Here is a 17226-nt window from a genome sequence, read left to right as displayed (position 1 = left end):
TGTATTATTAACACCCAGCACAGAGCCTGGCACTTAGTACATGCATAGCAAAGAGAAAATACCCTTTAAAATGTATTTGCCTGCTGCTAAAGGTTGATTTGGAGTCTATAACAAAATAGAAAAGCTTAGCAGAAGATGCAATGTTGATACATTCTCATTATTATAGAACATAAGGAATGCCATGCTGACCCAGCCAGGTATTCTGGCTTCCATTAGAGGTAGAAGAATTCTGAAGGTTACAATAAAACTAAAGACATTCTGTTGGATGGTAGGATTGACTCTATGGTTTCAAAGTCAGAAAATGCATTGGATAAGTTCACCTTCTCCTAAGCTCTCTACAGATCTCTAAATGTCTGTGATTTGGTGATCAGGTTCTTGTTCATCCTAGGTACATTCTCCACTTTAGGGTGTGTGTGTGCGTTCTCAACTCCTTAGATAAAAAGCCCTAACATTATTCTCGATCTCTTCTACAAACTTAGAACATCAAATATGTTAAATATGCTTTAAATATTTTACAGCATGTCTAGGAAGAGCTATACATTGTTCAACTGAGTCATGCATTAAGTCATGTGAATCTCTCTCTAGCATAGGCTATTGAGATTCTAAATCATTAGGTTATAGGTGTCTATTTATCTGAAGAAATAATGGGTACCTTACAGATAGAAGGTAATGAGGAAAACACTACCGGTAACTGAGAAAAAAGCATATCATCAAATGTCAATTAATTTAACTCTAAAACATGGATCAAATTTTTCTCTTACTCACATGTACAACCCTGTTCACCAACTATCAGGAAAATTTGAAGTAGTGAACAGTTCAGATTATATTAACAAATTAAAATGTGTTGTCTTTTACCTAATAAAGTATAGGATTACTGTGTTTCTAGGGAGGTCAGTTTTTAAATGAACACCTATTTAAGGATTTAAGGAGCATATATAATAGTTATCATTGTTTTTTTTTTCTCCCTAAAATGCAATATTGTTTAGAAAAAATTCTGAATCACAGAGGAACATCCTGAAAGCACATTCTGTCATTTTCACGATTCCTACAAAATGTCGGATAGCAGACATTCAAGTTGTCTGAATATCGCCTCAAGGACTAGAGGTAAATGATTTTGCTTCCCTGAGATGGCTGTGTACACTTTTTTCTAACCCTGTTGCTTGCTCAACTACCTCTGACACCTAGACACTGTTGTGCTCCACCTGAGCCCGTGCCATGCCTGCAGCGAAGCTTGTCCCGGTAACGTAGACATCCCGTGGTCTGCACAGGCCATCGGTGACTCCCGCGGCTGGTAGCACAGAGAAAACGGCTGGCTGTGGATCTTACCAGTGTGTCCTTGCTGGTGTAGTGGACCATCCACCCTTCTCTCATCGCTGTGCTGCTTTTCCTCTTCGTGTGTCTGACAGACTGCACGACTCTCATGAGCGGGATGTTGTTGCTTGTTGATGGACTTGAAAAGTCAAAATATTTCAGGAAAGAAATGTTTTTAGAAAGAGATCTTTTCCGACATAAAACTTATTTCAGCTATTTCAAAGTGAAAGTAAAAAACAAATTCCAGACCCCATTTTTAGTGAAATGTATTGTCCCAGTACCATGGTTCAGCATCTGGACTACTCTGAAGAGTGATATGCATTTTATACGTACATTTAAAAAACCCCAAGGCAAGACAAAAAGCGCCTTAGACTTCAGGTTAAACTATATGGTGTTCAATTTCGGGTAAATATGAGCAAGATTCCTGTCTTAGTATACTGAGGCCACAGATTTAGAAGCACACATGAAAGCTTATTTGCTCACTTATTACCTATTACAGGTGAAATATTAATCATTTGCAGATAATAGCATTTCATATGAATGAGTCTCTCTGAATAATTTCATAAAAATTAAAACCTACTGTTGAACAGATTTTTGGAATAACTATTGTCCACGGTATTATGCCAGCCCTCTATCTCCTTCTCTTCCCTTTCTCTGTCTCCTCTTCCCTCCTCACCCCGCATGCATGTATGCACGCACACATACGCCCTTGGAGCTCCCCCTCACACTACAGAAATGTCCACCTTCAAAAGACAGTGGGGCCTAAGGCTGATATTTTCCAGTATTTTAGAAATATGCTTTATTATGTTAAATGGAAAAAATCTAATTATTTTATTGCTTTATTCTAATGAATAATTTCAGTTTGTCAATGAATATAACATTTGCAAAATGGACACAGAAGTTTAAATACACTTGTAAATCAGAGGTTGGGAAATTTTCTTCTGTAAAGACCAGGTGATAAATATTGCAAATGTAAAATGTAGCCACAGATGATATGAATGGGTATGACTATGTTCCAATAAAACTTTATTACAAAATGGGCAGCAGTCTGAATTGGCTGTACTGTGCTGACTCCAGATATAAAAAATGGAGGTCATCTAATAATTTAAAAAATATAGAGGACTAGATCACATATGTAAAATTTCACATACTTCTGAAATAAAATCAGGTACAGTAAGGTGTAGACATATGCGATATTTGTAATAGGGGTCAGCTATAAAATACGCGGTGTCTGCTGAGGTGCTTCCCTGATCTTTGTATTTTCCATACAATGAACCTAGAACATTAATTTAGTAGTAAACTTGTGGATGGCAAATATAAGAATCCCTCACATGCAAAATAAATTGGGTCAAAGAATGAGGTAATGCTAGGAAAGGATGCAAACTACACCTCTCCAAGGGGACCCATACCTCCTAACTCCCAGGGTTCTCCTCTGTCCTCCAGGGCACACAGCTCATTCATAAGCACATTAAGCACAGACTTGAACTTTCTTTTTTAGTAGATTAAAATATCAAAGAGCTTTGAAAAATGGCACTTGGAGCTCCACTGTTGGACTAAGGCTGGAAACGCGGCCCTCACCTGATGGTTCTGTTGGAGTCCTCGTGGTCCGGGTCTGGGTCCGGCATTTCCCCGCTGTCACTCTGACACTCGGCCATCACCATCGCAGCATCTTGGACCATTGCCTCTTCCATGTCATCCATGAGCCCACTGTTCCTTTCACTGTCATTGTCATCACTCCCTTCCTCCATGACCACGTCAGACTCTGCTCCGGGGCTAAGCAAATCTAAAAAATTATTTTGCACCTGTGAAGATAAGCCTGAAATCCTGGGGCCAGGGCTTAAGAGAAAGTTAGGCAACCCTAAAACAAATCAGCCAGAAGCCCTAAAAAAGTAGTTACTTAAAGAATTTATCTTTTCTTTAAAAAGTTAGTATCTGAAGCTATGACAGGATGAATATACGGGGTGGGGAAAAGCAGGTTCACAGTCGTGAGTATGCAAAACCACAGTGTTAATAAAGCTATTGTAATAATCATTACCTGTCTTTTTCTATATGAACAACTGTAAACCTACTCTTGCCCGCCCCTGTATAACTTTATGAACAGATGCTTACTTTCCATGCCCCTAAAGTCATGGAGAGCCTTGGAAGAAAGCCTAGGGTGGGGTAGAAGTGAAGTGCTAGGAAGCAAAATGATACCAGACACAAGGGTGGAGGAAACTGACAGAATTTCAGTTTCACAGTCCTGGTGGGAAAAAGAGATGCTTGGAAAGATGAGGGAAACTGTCGCAGCAATACTACTCAGGATCATTGATTCTTGCTATTCCTGTAACGTTTTAAATCCTAAATTCCAATATATCAAATTGGTCAAATGAAAAAGCATCTTTTAAATAAAAAGTATCTTTTTAAATAAGATATTTGATATTTTAAGTTATACTAATTACTCTCAATTCAGTTGAGAGTAATACAATCAATTATAATTACTTATTGATACAGAGTACTTATTTTAAAACTACAAAATAAATTGATCGGCAATCCTAGCCTGCCAAGCTTGAAAAATTCACATTTTACCAGATTTTTCTGGCTGTCTGGGAAAAATGCAATTTCAAAGTAATCAACAATATCAAAAACAGCACTGCTTCCCTTTAGTTGTAGTTATCAAGAACACACTGACATTTTCTGGGCCTGAACAAAGTCAATACCACATGCCACAGAAAGTGGAAAAATTGCCACGCTTTCCCTATTGGCAGCTAATTCATGCACACTACTCCAAGGCACAAATTAATATGGGAATGTATTCCTGGAGAGAATACCCTTCTTCTTCTACTAGGTATGTATTTCTTCTAGAGAAGATATCGAAGGAAGATAATCACTCGTTCTTCAGTTTAGGAAAAAAAAATTTTTTTAAACTTATTTCTCCGGTCTTATATCACCATTTTACTTTCCAGAGGAATCAGAAAACTGATATGAGACTGAAGGTATAAAACAGTCCACTACCTATGGAAAAAGTTAGTCTAGAATAGATACTAAGGCAAATATTTTGCTAAGGATTCATTAGGAATACTTCTCAAGAAGGAAATGGGAGCTGTTTCTTAAAGACATGGCATTTTTCTTAAGAGAGCTTCAAAATTAATCTATGTAGTTAGAGTTTTCCCAAAGGAATACTTCCCAATGTAGAAAATCATGTGTATTTTTAATTGGCTGAATTAAAATTCATTTTATTATTAATATGATTCAGGACACACACACACACACACACACACACACACACACACACGCACACGCACAATAGCCGGGTATAGGAGGGAAGACGGTGATTATTTCCTGATGGGTCAGTCTCTGTCAGTCTTCCCTCCTTTGACAGACAAGGAAGAAAAATAAACTTCTATCTCAGTGATTGGAATGAGAATGGAGGAAAAGTGACTAACAGTTTTATAACCTGTAGGTATGCCAACATTTTCTACATTTCTGAACGAACTAGGATAACCTATTAAAAAAGAGAACAGGAGCCCTGGCTGGTGTGGCTCAGTTGGTTATAGCGTCCTCCAGGTGGGCAGTCGGGGGCGGGGGTGGTTTGGGTGCAGTTGGGACACATAGGAGAAGCAATCCATGGATGTTTTTCTCTCACATCCATGTTTCCTCCCCTTCTCTCTAAAATCAAAAAGCATGTCCTCTGGTGAGGATTAAAAAAAGGAGAGAGAGAAAAAACTAGAGAAAAAACTCTGCAAGCCTTGTGTTCAGTACTAGCTGTTCACTATGTAAAAACTGAGAAAATCTCTTTGGTTTTCATCAAAACTCGATGAGCTGGAATGGATGCTTTTCTACAGTAAAGTGGAACAGACCGAGGCCATGACTCATTTTTAGCTGAGGCAAAGTATCTGAGGAGGGTGGGGGCAGCAGTGAAAACAAAACCAAACCCAAACCAGCAGCTGACAGTCCCTAACGGAGAAGAAGTAGTGCCGGTCTTTTCTGCACAGACGTGACTGCTGATTTTCTACGCACCTCCGTTAATGACCACTTCGCCGAGGCAGTTGTTCGGGACTTTTGGTGCACAACGTTTATGACAGTTGAATCTGCAATCTGATCACAATGGTTTGAAAAGAAAACAAATAAAAACCAAGAATTCATCAGCAAGACAGTTGTAAAACAAACAAACAAAAAGCAATTTCAAATGGATGAGGATTAACTTAAGGCTTAAGGTCTGGCTGGTGACAAATATTTGGCAGCGAGAGTGCCCTTACCTTTGCATTGCAGGCCCTGCCTGAAAAGCCCCTTGAGGAGCTTCTTGCAGTACTGGCACACAGTGGGCCGCGTGTACGAGTGGATGACGAACGTGTGCGGCACTTTCACTTTTGACATCAAAATCTTGTCCAGCTGAATAGGTCGTCCGATGTACGACTGTGAATTCGACCTCTTCTCTCGACCAATAAATGACTCTGATGGTGACTTTTGCTACAAATTTCGAAAACAATAACGAATAAAAAGATGCAAGAGATCACTTGATTAGTATATTGATGTACTTAAAAATCACCTTTTGTTTTACTATTGTATTTAGTAATTTGATCCTTAAGAATATGAGTGATATAAGCTAATGCTATACTTCTGTTCATTAATGTAATTTATGGCTGCTTTATTTCTTGAGTTACCTTGATTTTATAGTTCGAAATGAAGAGAAATGGAGATCAGAATATTTGAAACGTATTTCTAGAACTTGCAAAATTCTTTGGCTTCTAAAAATTAATTCAATAACTTTAAGACAAATAAAAAGTAGGAAAAAAAAAAAAAAAGAAAATGGTCCTCAACCCCACTGCACATATTACTTCACTGACATCTTGTAAAATATTACATGCACATGGTTAGAAAATATAAGCAGTTCAGGAAGACAAAATGAAAAGTAAAGGCACCAGTCTACCCTACACAGTACTTCATCTGAAAAACACCTGCAATTTCTTTGGATTTTCTTAGAGGAGAAAGTATTATTTAAAATGATTCCTCAACCATGTGAAAGTAAAGGGTTAAATTCATAGCATCGTTTTTATAACTGGAAAACATAGCAACTAGTGGACTATACAAAACACACAAATATTGGTGTTTTGGTTATAATTATATTACTGTATCCTCTTGTCTCTCATTTTAGAATTAATCAGTCCAAGGCAAATGTTTTAAAAATTAAATTAATTAAACTAACTGTGTTTTCAGTGTTTTTGGACAATTTCATAGTACCCCTTGACATCATGAAAACATACTTGGGAATCATGAAAATAAATGTATTTTGAAACCATCGAAATAAAAGATAAATCAAGTTACTGTTTAATACTATGATTGATTACATATTTCACTTATTAAGCTTCTATTCTATGTAATCATTACAAGATAGGCTTTGTTATCTACAGTTGAGGCATCAAAAATTTACATAAATTCTTTTGGGTCAACGTTTAGTATTTAGTAAAGTCAAAACATGAACCTAAATATGTTGGCCTACAGAGCCCTTGTATTACAGCTCCTTACTCAGTTAATATCTAATTTGGAGTGATTACTAACAAGATGAGAAAAAAAATCACATTTGCATACAATTTCCATCCATTTCAATCCCTATCTGCACCAAAAGGTTAACACTACTTATTACCAAATGGGGAAATTTTGATTTGCAAATTCACTAGCTGCAATAAAAACTTTTTTTGATATGAGGTACTACTTAGGGATATTATGTCTACAGTTACAGTTACAATTCCATAAAAGAAAACTATAAAATGTAATTGCTCTGGAAAAGCTCAACTCTTGCAGAGATGTCTAGGGAGCTTATAAAGATGGGCCAAGATGTGCCAAACCAGATTCATGAACATACTGAATAAATATCTTCAATGGGATTGAAAAGTAATTAAGTCCACAGGGTTAGGTCCCTGTTTTATATAGCCAACGAGCCAGTTTTAAGCCCAGACCAAAACGAGAAGTGCTATTTTTCCACAGTTGGAAAGTTTCAACACTAAGACTAAAAGCTGACCTGATGTCACACTTTCTTAGCCGACTTAAAATGTACTCAGGTTTGGAAAATCATATGAGAAGTTGACCAAATCACTCTTCAGTTATTTTCCTTAATTAAGATACCCAATTCTAGGCTGTGTTAACAGAGTCAGTTTGACATAAGATTATTTACTATGCCATGGGGCAAATTCATTTGACAGAGCAAGACGCAATTCTGATAAACTAGATGTTTTCTACTCATCACACACAGTAACATTCACATAAACACTGTCATAAACTATAAGAACCAGAATTATTCTTGAGAAGTTATTTCACTTATTACCTTCAAGGCAGGATTACATAAGGAATTTTAAAACATTACGTGAGTTTAAGGAAAAGAAATTGGCTGTTCCTTTGTGCCCGGAGATTGCACTACACACATATTCAAGCAGTGATGAGATTCACATGGCCACATGAGTCCTTGGCACAGAATAACAACTTACAAACTGCATAATTTATAGTGTCAGAAATTAAGACTTTAATAGCATTTAAGATTTAATAGCAATTTAAGATTTTACTAGCATTTATAAAGAATGCCCTCCTGTCATACATGACATCTTAAAATTACAATCAGCTAGCAACATGACCAGAAATACTAATCGTTACATTTTTTTATAGTTTCAAATATAATTAATCATTTTCAATATGCCCTATATTTCTATATGATAAAGTTTTAAAATATTGAGACAGGGTGCATGCATAGTGACTTTTCATGTGGGAACTGATTTACTGCTGGAAGGAGACTGACTTGTTTAATTTTATTAGAGACACACTGGGGAAATAAATGAAAAAGCTTTCTGAGGTTTTGTTTGCAGACTTATATTCTGTTTCTGGGAGTTACACGCATACATGTGCATGTGCTTTTCACTAGTATGAGGCAAATCTAAGAAGCTGAGACAAAAAAAGAAGACCGTCACTATCTGATGACTTTGTAAATGCTCATGAGATATTTATCTATTCTTCAACCAAAATGTACAACAAAGCTATCACTGTTATGTAACAACTTGTAAAATAAACCGAAAAACAGTAACCTATGAAATAAGGCCATTTCCCTATAATATATATTTACCGTTATTCATATAAATGCTTAAGACCCACAATTTCTGTCATCATCCAATCATCCCTGAAAATATTTCTAATGATAGGAACATAAACCAAACACTTCTGAGGATTTTCAGAACCAGTGCTACATTTTTCATTAATAATTAATATTCAGTTACAATTTTAAGCAAAATATATAATTTTGGCTATATGAAGTTTCATTTAAAGGTATCTATAACAGAAAGTCATTAATTACAGTATGTTTTGTTTGATATATCAATTACCAGGCTTAAAAAAAAGTAGTGAATTATTATTATATGAAGTAAAGAGATATAGTATTGCTTTATTTCTTCATTAACTTCATTTTATTTTATTTTTTACTTATTTGTATATTTAATTATGATGTGTGCAGTACATCAGATTTTAAATAAGATCTTTCTTTAAAGTAAACTCTGGTAATAAGAAAATTCTTTATTACTCATGGGTTTTATTAGGTTTACTAAGTTAACAAAATGGTGTTTAAATTAATTTCCACTATTACTTGCTGTTCAGCTTTGGCATTGTGTATTTAGTGAAACTGGGAGATCTGCAGAATGATTGTTTTTTACACGAAAAGGGAGAAAAGTTGAAATGCTTTGGAAACAAAACAACTACATTTTGTTTCATTCTACTTCAGTTTTATGTTCAGAGCAAAACTGGCACAGAACTTGCAGAATAGATTTTAAATGCCCTTCTCTATAATTATGGTAAGCATATGCAGGCAGCTGTGCTTCCAAAAATTTGCATTTTACATTAGCCAATAGTTCTAGGAATTTTTCTTTTCCTGTGTTGAGGAGTTTGGATCAAATTACAGGTGTGTAGGAAATTTTTGTGAGAATTGACATTACCATAAAATATGGTATTGGAATGGATGTATATAAATGATTCAATTTGGCAAATTTTATATGATAAAAAGTATAAAGGTGTCTTCTGTGTTCTCAGTGAAAGAAGAATCATATATATCAAGGATGTGAGACTATGAGACCAGAAAACTGATGAAAGCTGAAATTTAGAGTCAATATTAGAGATTAAACAGAATAAAATTTATAGAGATTAAAATTCGTTTAAATGCCTCTGGCTTTGTGAAATATCTGTAACATCTTTATGCTACTAGTGTTTTTATCTGAAATGACTACATGCTCTGAACACCTACTTCCAGGGACAATGCATCCTGCTTTTTTAAAGATAGAATTTGTTTTTTAAAACTGCTATGCTAAATGAAGGACTTAGCAAGCATGGAACCTTCCCAGGAAATGATTGCTTAGATTACATTATGGAAACTCCAACTGCCAGCAAGTCTTTAAACATTTAACAGGACTCTGAAAGAATTTCCCAACAAGGCACATTCCGCTTCGCAGTTCAAAATGAATTCTCTTCATTAGTAAAGCTAGAAAACAGTGGGGAAAAGTTGCCTCAACTTGTGGTTTGCTTGTTGTCATTTACATATAGATCAAACGTCAGATTTCCTAGGAGATAAAAGTCACTTCACAAAAAAATATGATTCAAATAAATAAATTAAAAAAATAACAAAAGAAAAATGTCTCAAACAAAAAGTTCTGCAGTATTTTTATATTTAAAGTTTGTACTCTACCTTTTATTTTTTTCCTTTTTATTGAGTTTATTGGGGTGACAATATTTATTAACTAAAATTCATTTCACAGCCCCTTGAGTTAGAGAGAAATAAAAGAAGTACAGAGCACTTTAGCATATATGTTGACAAATCTTTGTAGAGCTGTCTCAATCATCAGACAATAAGCTTCTAAGGGAAGGATAATGTCTTAAAATATTTCTCCTCTATTAATGAAAAGATGCATCTGGAATGTGGTAAAAAATAAGCATTACTTGCATTCATCATGAAAGTTTTCAGGAAGTAAATGCATGGGAATAATGATGAAACATTTCAATAGAGACATTCAAAATACAGACTGTAACATATGCCTTTCAATAATATAATTTTACATGGACTGTAACTTTGACGTATTTGCTTTATAGAGAGCATACGATTGGCTACAATGACAACTGCTCTTTGAATTTATTTTCCTGATCCTCACCCTTATTTAGCATATCCGCCATGAATCTGCATAAAACTCTTCTGCTCTGGAGAGAGAAAGGTGGCAAGCTCAAATATCTGCAGGCTGTTAATATTAATAGGTGGCCCCTCAATGTCAGGGATGTAATAGAGAATGGTGTAGACTACAATAAATTGGAGAGGATGGACCAAAAGGCAGTTCCACTTTTCATTTTTTGAGTAAATTCCATACTGCCTTTGGATCCATTCCACTGCTGGAATCCTGAAACAACAATTCAAAAGGACCCTCTGTTCATAGCAGTGCTGTGTACAATAGCCAAGTGCTGGGAACAGCCTAAGTGCCCATCAGTAGATGAGTTGATCAAAAAACTGTGGTACATTTACACAATGGAGTACTATGCAGCAGAAAGAAAGAAGGTACTTCTACCATTTGCAACAACACGGATGGAACTGAAGAGTATTATACCACATGAAATAAGCCAGACAACAAAAGACAAATACCATATGATCTCACCTATAAGTGGAACCAGAGGCATGAAAATAAGAACTGACAGTGACCAGAGGAAATACAGGAGTGTTACAGAAACAGGGGTGTTCCAAAAATCCCCAAAGTTTGCAGCTGGGGGATGGGGAGAAGGAAGCAACTTTTAGAATGCCTCCACATGCCTGAGGCTGGTGGCTAGTGTCTTATTTTATGCAAAATGGCTTTAATGCATCCAAAGCCTCAGGTAGATGGGAGGGGTCTTGGACCAGGGGATGGTATGGAGAAAGCACACAGAGCCTGCATGAGGTTCTGTGAATGGTCAGAACTGGTTACCACACCCACTGCATCAGAGGACATAGTCAGGGATTTAAAAATAAGCGGCAGACATTTTAGCCAGGCTGACTGTGAGGATTTAACTGAGGCTGAGGCTGACTGTGCGGATTTGACTGGGAACAGACTGACCATGCGGATTACAAAAGGACTAACTATGCAGTTTACAAGGAGGCTGAGAATCCACGAGGTTTTGGATTAAAAGCTGGTGGACCCCATAACACAGACGAGGTCTCCCCAATCAGAACTGAGTGATTGGCAGCTACTGGTAAAGCTGAACTGTATTTGGAAAGTAGGGAAAGGGTTTCTCTGACTTTTCTAAAACTAGCCTGGTTTGGTAGGGGGGAGGCAAGGATATGTGTTTATGGGTGTTTTAAAGAATATAAAACTTAACAACAGAAATCTGCAAATAACTAAATCTATATAACTGTTAAATAAACTATTCTTTTTCTTTTCACTAAACTCTGGTATTAAGAGTTATAATTTTGGCGGCGGGCAATCGGGCCCCTAACTAAAGAGCCCGTGGGTTTGTTTGCAATTGGAGCAGCCCAGGGGTTCTGTAACAGGAGGGGACAACAAGGGAAAGAAGGGCAAGGGATTAGTAAAGGAACAAGTAGAAAGGACCCTTGGACATGGACGACAGGGCGGGAGTGAATGTGGGAGCAGAGGGGGTGGGCGGGGCAGGGAAGAGCAACAGAGAAAAATTGGGACAACTGTAACTGACCAACATAAAATTTTAAAAATGAAAAAAAAAAATAACATGAATTGGAAAGGATGGGCTCAATATCCAAGGGGTGGCCACTGCTCAAACTGCTAATTGCTGCCATGTAAGTATGTAGCCTAGTGCTTCCAGACCTCAGTGTTTCAAAAGAAGCAGAAAATCCAATTGTTTTATGAAATAACTATTTTTTAATGTAGACAACTCTAAAAAAATTAGAAACATTTTGCCAATCAACTTATTTGGGCAACAAACCTGATTTATGGGGAGTCTGAGTCCCTTGAACTAGACATAAGGCATGTTTGATAACTTTCATGTGGAACAAACTCTTTCCATAGCACTTCACATGCAGTTACTCATTTAAACCCCGTGACCATTGTGCTATGATCCACATTTTACAGACAAGGAAACCAAATCCCAAGAGAGTTAAATCATCTGTCCAAGATCACACCGCTTGTAAGTACCAGAACTATGAATTCAGGTAGCCTTTCTCTAGCACCTAGATTAGATGCTAATAATGATTTCTCTCTCTTTAGTCCCTCCTAGTTCTCACAGTCCCTGGTTTTATACCAATATAAAAATAGAAAGTAATATCTTCCCCTCATTTAAGTCATGAAGGAAGAGTTCATAACAGAGAATGAGAACAGTTAATAGTATATTCTCATGCCAAAATGCAATATGAAAACATTGCGAATCCCCTAAACTTGACCTACAGAAGAGACTTTCAACCAGCTTGTCTGTGTTCAGAGGATAGCATATGAGTCATGCATGTTTTCTAGAACATAATGACTAACTGAATAAACAGCTTCTATTGCATAAGCATCACTCAATTGGCTGCCTGCATTTCTATTCAGGTGCTGTTATGCTTAAAAGATACAACTAAACACTAGTCCTATATTCCAGAAATTTGAAGATACCTAGCATTTTGGACTAACATTCAAAGACCTGTACAGACAGAATAGTACCTTAAATTAGTTTTCTCCTACTGCTATTGAGATGGATCTAATTTAACAAGAATTTTCTATAGCAAATCCTACCTGAAAGCCCAATTAAGATGACTGCAGGACATACAAAGACTGTAAATACTACTCTGTGCCCAATGAGTTTACTTTCCAATAGACTTCTCAACTTAACAATAACATGTGTTTTTTCACATGGTTCTGCTTTCTTATTCAGATATCAGTTCACATACCACTTTCTCCAAGAGGACTCCAGACCACCTAACTTACTGACCACTCCCTGTTCACAGTTACTCTGACATGTCACCCTGTCTCTTCATGAGTCACCTCTGCAGCCTTCAATTTACTTACCTAGTTACTAATAGGTTTGTTTGTTTTTACTAGACTCCTTCAATGGAATGTAAGTTCTATGAAGAGAGGATCTTAACTATTTTATTCATCACTGTATTACCAACTTTTGGGATATTGTCTCACATAGAACAAGTGCCCATATATATGCCAGTTTGAAGAAACGATAAACCACATCGATGGTGGAGGTGAAGAGATTCAGAAAAGGAGTTTCCCAAAGAAGAGACATATAGCGTCAACACCAAAGTAGTCTTGCCATGCAATGACCATGTTTATTATAATTAGCCATTATCATTCTTTTTAAAACAACTCAGTCCTCTTTAGACATGTCTTTTATATACTCTGAAATCTGTTTATCCCACTTGGAAATGGTTATCTAACCCCACCCACAATCAATGCTAGTAAAACATCATTGTGAATGTTCAGCATGATGCTTGCTGACTACTTTCTGAAGCAAAAAGAAATAATCAGCTCCTTTCAACAACACTAGATGAACATACTACCCCTGAAGGGGAAGTCAGGGAACTGTCAGTCCAGAACAGTTCTTGGGCAACAGACAAGTCTGAAGACCCCTGGGGAACAGAGTTCACATAGGAACACCCATGTTTCCATGCCCTATAATTCACTGAGAAGAGTGCTTGGTGAATTTCAAATTGTTCGAAGTTATTCTTTTACAATTTTGATTCTACATCCCTTGAACTATCTGCCAAGTGTGCCAGATAAATGAGTTTGGCTCCTCAGTTGGATACCCTAAGTACATAGCATAAATAAAAGCTAATTGACACTTTTTCATCACAATAACAAGCATTGCTGGAGGGTAGGAAAATAATATGCCCCCTGCTTAGTGATGGTTGCTGTGTTTTACAGGGGAGAATCCATTTAATGTTTATAGCAATTTGGGGAAGTTTTCACAGTAATAACACAGAATCTGATTACAAATACAAGGTGATCTGGATTTTCTGAGTGCTAAAGTAGTCTTGAAAGTTACATTAACTTTGTATTACTTCATTCTCTTTAAGTCAGTAGAAATGAGTGGCAAAGGAACCTTACTATTTTCTTAAGTAATCCAACCTTTACAGGGAAAGCACAAGAACTGTTAGCGAATTGTCGCAAATTACAGGAATTGTTCTTTCAAAATGTCAGTTACTAACATCCCATAAATCTGTAGGATCCCCGAGGAAAAGGGAGAGATAATATAAGACTGAGTACCTCTCTTTTTACTTGAAAGAAATGCAACCTTAAAGCTAAGCACTCTGCACAATAAAAAAATGAGCGCTTCAACAGAGGAAGAAAATAACTTTACATGTCAACAATTTCTACTTTGGGGTTTCAAATGTCAGACTTGGTCTACACACAGAACGTGAACTGTGCAGTAAACAAATAAAGTGGAAATATCAACAATAGCAATTTCAGGGACATATAATTTGATATCATTTGATTCTGTCTGAAATTGACAGGATCCTGGCCTGGTTTTCTGAGTTCACTGGAAAACTAAATGAAGTAATATGGAAAAAGGTTGTCCCTTTGATTACTGCATTGGAAACACCAAGGAGAAGTTTGGAAAGTGTTCCATAAATAGTCCAAGACTATAAAGGCTGGAGCCTCTCCTTCCAAAAGTGGCCCATAAGGGTAAATCTAAAATATTTAATAGAATCTTAGCCTGTAATGGTCAATGGTGAACATGAAGCACCGTATATTTATCAGCACACATGCGTCTGAAACAACATGGTACAACCAAAGACTACAGTTTAATGCAACTCCATTAAAAACAAGAGAGGGGAAAAAAGGAGATGTTTTCCTTAACCTACCAAAAAAAAAAAAAAAAAAACCTTGAGTTTTAAAAATACAGAGAAGTACTAATTCAATGAAATCATATCATTCAGTGGTATTTTCAATGCATAGCTACAGTGAAATAGTTATCACTCAAAACTGGGGTATTTGGAGAAAGGTATATTTGTTCATAAATTCTGGACGTTGTTTTAGCCTGCATTTCACTATTTTTATTATCAAAATATGGCAACACTTTCACTCTTCTTGAGAAGGGAGAGAATTCATCTAACAAATAGAACCAAATATCAGAAAACCACGTCTAATGGGTCAAGTAAAATAATATACCTAAATACTTCTGTATCAGATAAAGTTTAAGAAGCTGAATTATTTCCCATTTCTAGAAGTGTAGTTTATAGTATCAATTCTTCTTCCACCTTCCTCATGCCTCATTATTTCTCCTACAGAAACCTTTATTACTTTATTTATTTAGGACAGGAACATTCAAGAGGACACATAAGCTCTCAATGTAAACATGAGCAATTTTGTCATATTACACAGCTAGGAGCTCATTAGACATAATTGGTTGGGAATTAAAGGGGACAGGAGTAAAATCTGGCCAGGTCTGGCATGAGTTTAGATGGATACAGTTTAGATGGATACAGATGTCAATTAAGCAAATGACTATTACTGCTGAAGCCAAGCTGTATTGACTCCGTCTTTCCCTTGGACCCTTCAGCTGCAAAGAGAAGGGGGGTCTGCTGCATGGGCAACAGCAGACCCTCCATATCACCCTGCCCAGGCTCTGTAGCTTCAGCTTCACTGGAGAGGACACTCCAGCGTCATCGCAAGATGTCGATTCAACACGGGAGGAGACAGATACCGTGTCACTCCCGAGTCGGACTGCACAGCCATTCTCGGCGGTGCAGATAGACTCTTAAGAAGCTACACCATCGTCTCTCGAGACGGACAGCTGCCGACGACGATTACTGCTAACAAGGCAGGGTAGGGAAGGGGTGCTGTTTTGTACCTTAAGTTGGAAAGCAATGTTTTGTGTCTTCAGGCATGGCTTGTGGGGAGGGGTATGGAAGCCATGTAACTTTCCTGAGGAAAGCACAGGGCCTTCAGAGCCTTCATTAAAGATCTATTTGTTCCTAAGAACTACATGTTTATCAGTGTAGGGAAGCGGTATGTGATGCTCCCAGGTCCCAGTGGAGTCCATGAGAACTCTCCTGCAGCGTTCACATTTAGAATTATATATCTGGAAGTTTCTGTTCACAGCATAAATGTACACAGGACAAACCAGCCATTCCGAATGAAATCAGGCAATAGCAGATTGGTAGCAGATGAACACTCTTAATTTTACTGAAGGGTTACTTCTCCACAAACCCACCACAGGACTTCTGACTCTGAGGGGCAGAGAAGTGTGGGTTAAGCAATTATTGGGTCTCTTTCCACAATGAAAGTATAAACTGCCCAGGTTTGAATTTGGAGAACTAGTTTACACAATCATCAAAAGAAAACTTGCAATATCTGGCAAATGTACTACAGGATGTCATGGTGCATATTTAAATGGAAAAATACTTCTAATTCAGATGAATCACCAGCATTCCTGGAACTCCAAAATATAAGAGTAGCAACTAAAGTCTCTACCGCTAGATAGGCTTTTGCTATATTGGAAAATATCCCGGAAAATATTCATTTGGCCAGAAATATCATCATAGTTTCATTTAGGATTATCTTTTTTTAATCATTGGTTTATTCGAAAAGAATCTACCTTGACTATTATAAAGCATATCAGGATCATATCCAGTTATAAATAGAAAGTGCAATATTGGTATTTTCTTACCTTCATTATTTTTCTTAATGAACAAAAACAGTAAACAAAGGAGTCATTTTTGACAGCCTCAGTTCCCACGCCGTCCCCCCTCCTCCCACCTGCTTGCAGCTGCCTGGGAGTTTCCCATCATAGTGGGGAGTGTAAAGCCGAGCTCCGTTTGGCCTTGATCAGCCCCCGGACTCACAGCTGTGCGATAAAATGACTGAATTCAATAGTGCCTTTTTTCTTCCCCCTATAAAATAACCCCCTCCTTCCCTAGGAGCCCGGAGTCGGACCATCCGCAGCACGGCTTCCTCCCCGCTTGCTAATTCCCTCAATAAACTTCTTTTTGTCTGCTCGCTGCCT

The 17226-nt window shown here is 37.1% G+C and overlaps 1 protein-coding gene across 1 annotated transcript in view; it reads right to left on the bottom strand.

The window, feature by feature from the left end:
- The window catches only part of PRKD1 (protein kinase D1), a 328190-nt gene that overhangs the window by 46835 nt on the left and 264129 nt on the right, over positions 1–17226 (bottom strand). The window contains exons 5-8 of the mRNA XM_090270173.1: positions 5547–5757; positions 5308–5385; positions 2890–3094; positions 1327–1450 (exon numbers count right to left, since the gene is read on the bottom strand). Coding sequence (XP_090126299.1) covers positions 1327–1450; positions 2890–3094; positions 5308–5385; positions 5547–5757 — 618 coding nt within the window. The remainder of the gene's footprint in view (positions 1–1326; positions 1451–2889; positions 3095–5307; positions 5386–5546; positions 5758–17226) is intronic.

The sequence above is a fragment of the Furipterus horrens genome, unplaced genomic scaffold (assembly GCF_987537825.1).
Source record: "Furipterus horrens unplaced genomic scaffold, mFurHor1.1.pri manual_scaffold_3, whole genome shotgun sequence".
NCBI classification, from domain to species: domain Eukaryota; kingdom Metazoa; phylum Chordata; class Mammalia; order Chiroptera; family Furipteridae; genus Furipterus; species Furipterus horrens.
Note: the sequence above shows the minus strand (reverse complement) of the source record. Positions and strands in the feature narration are given on the sequence as shown.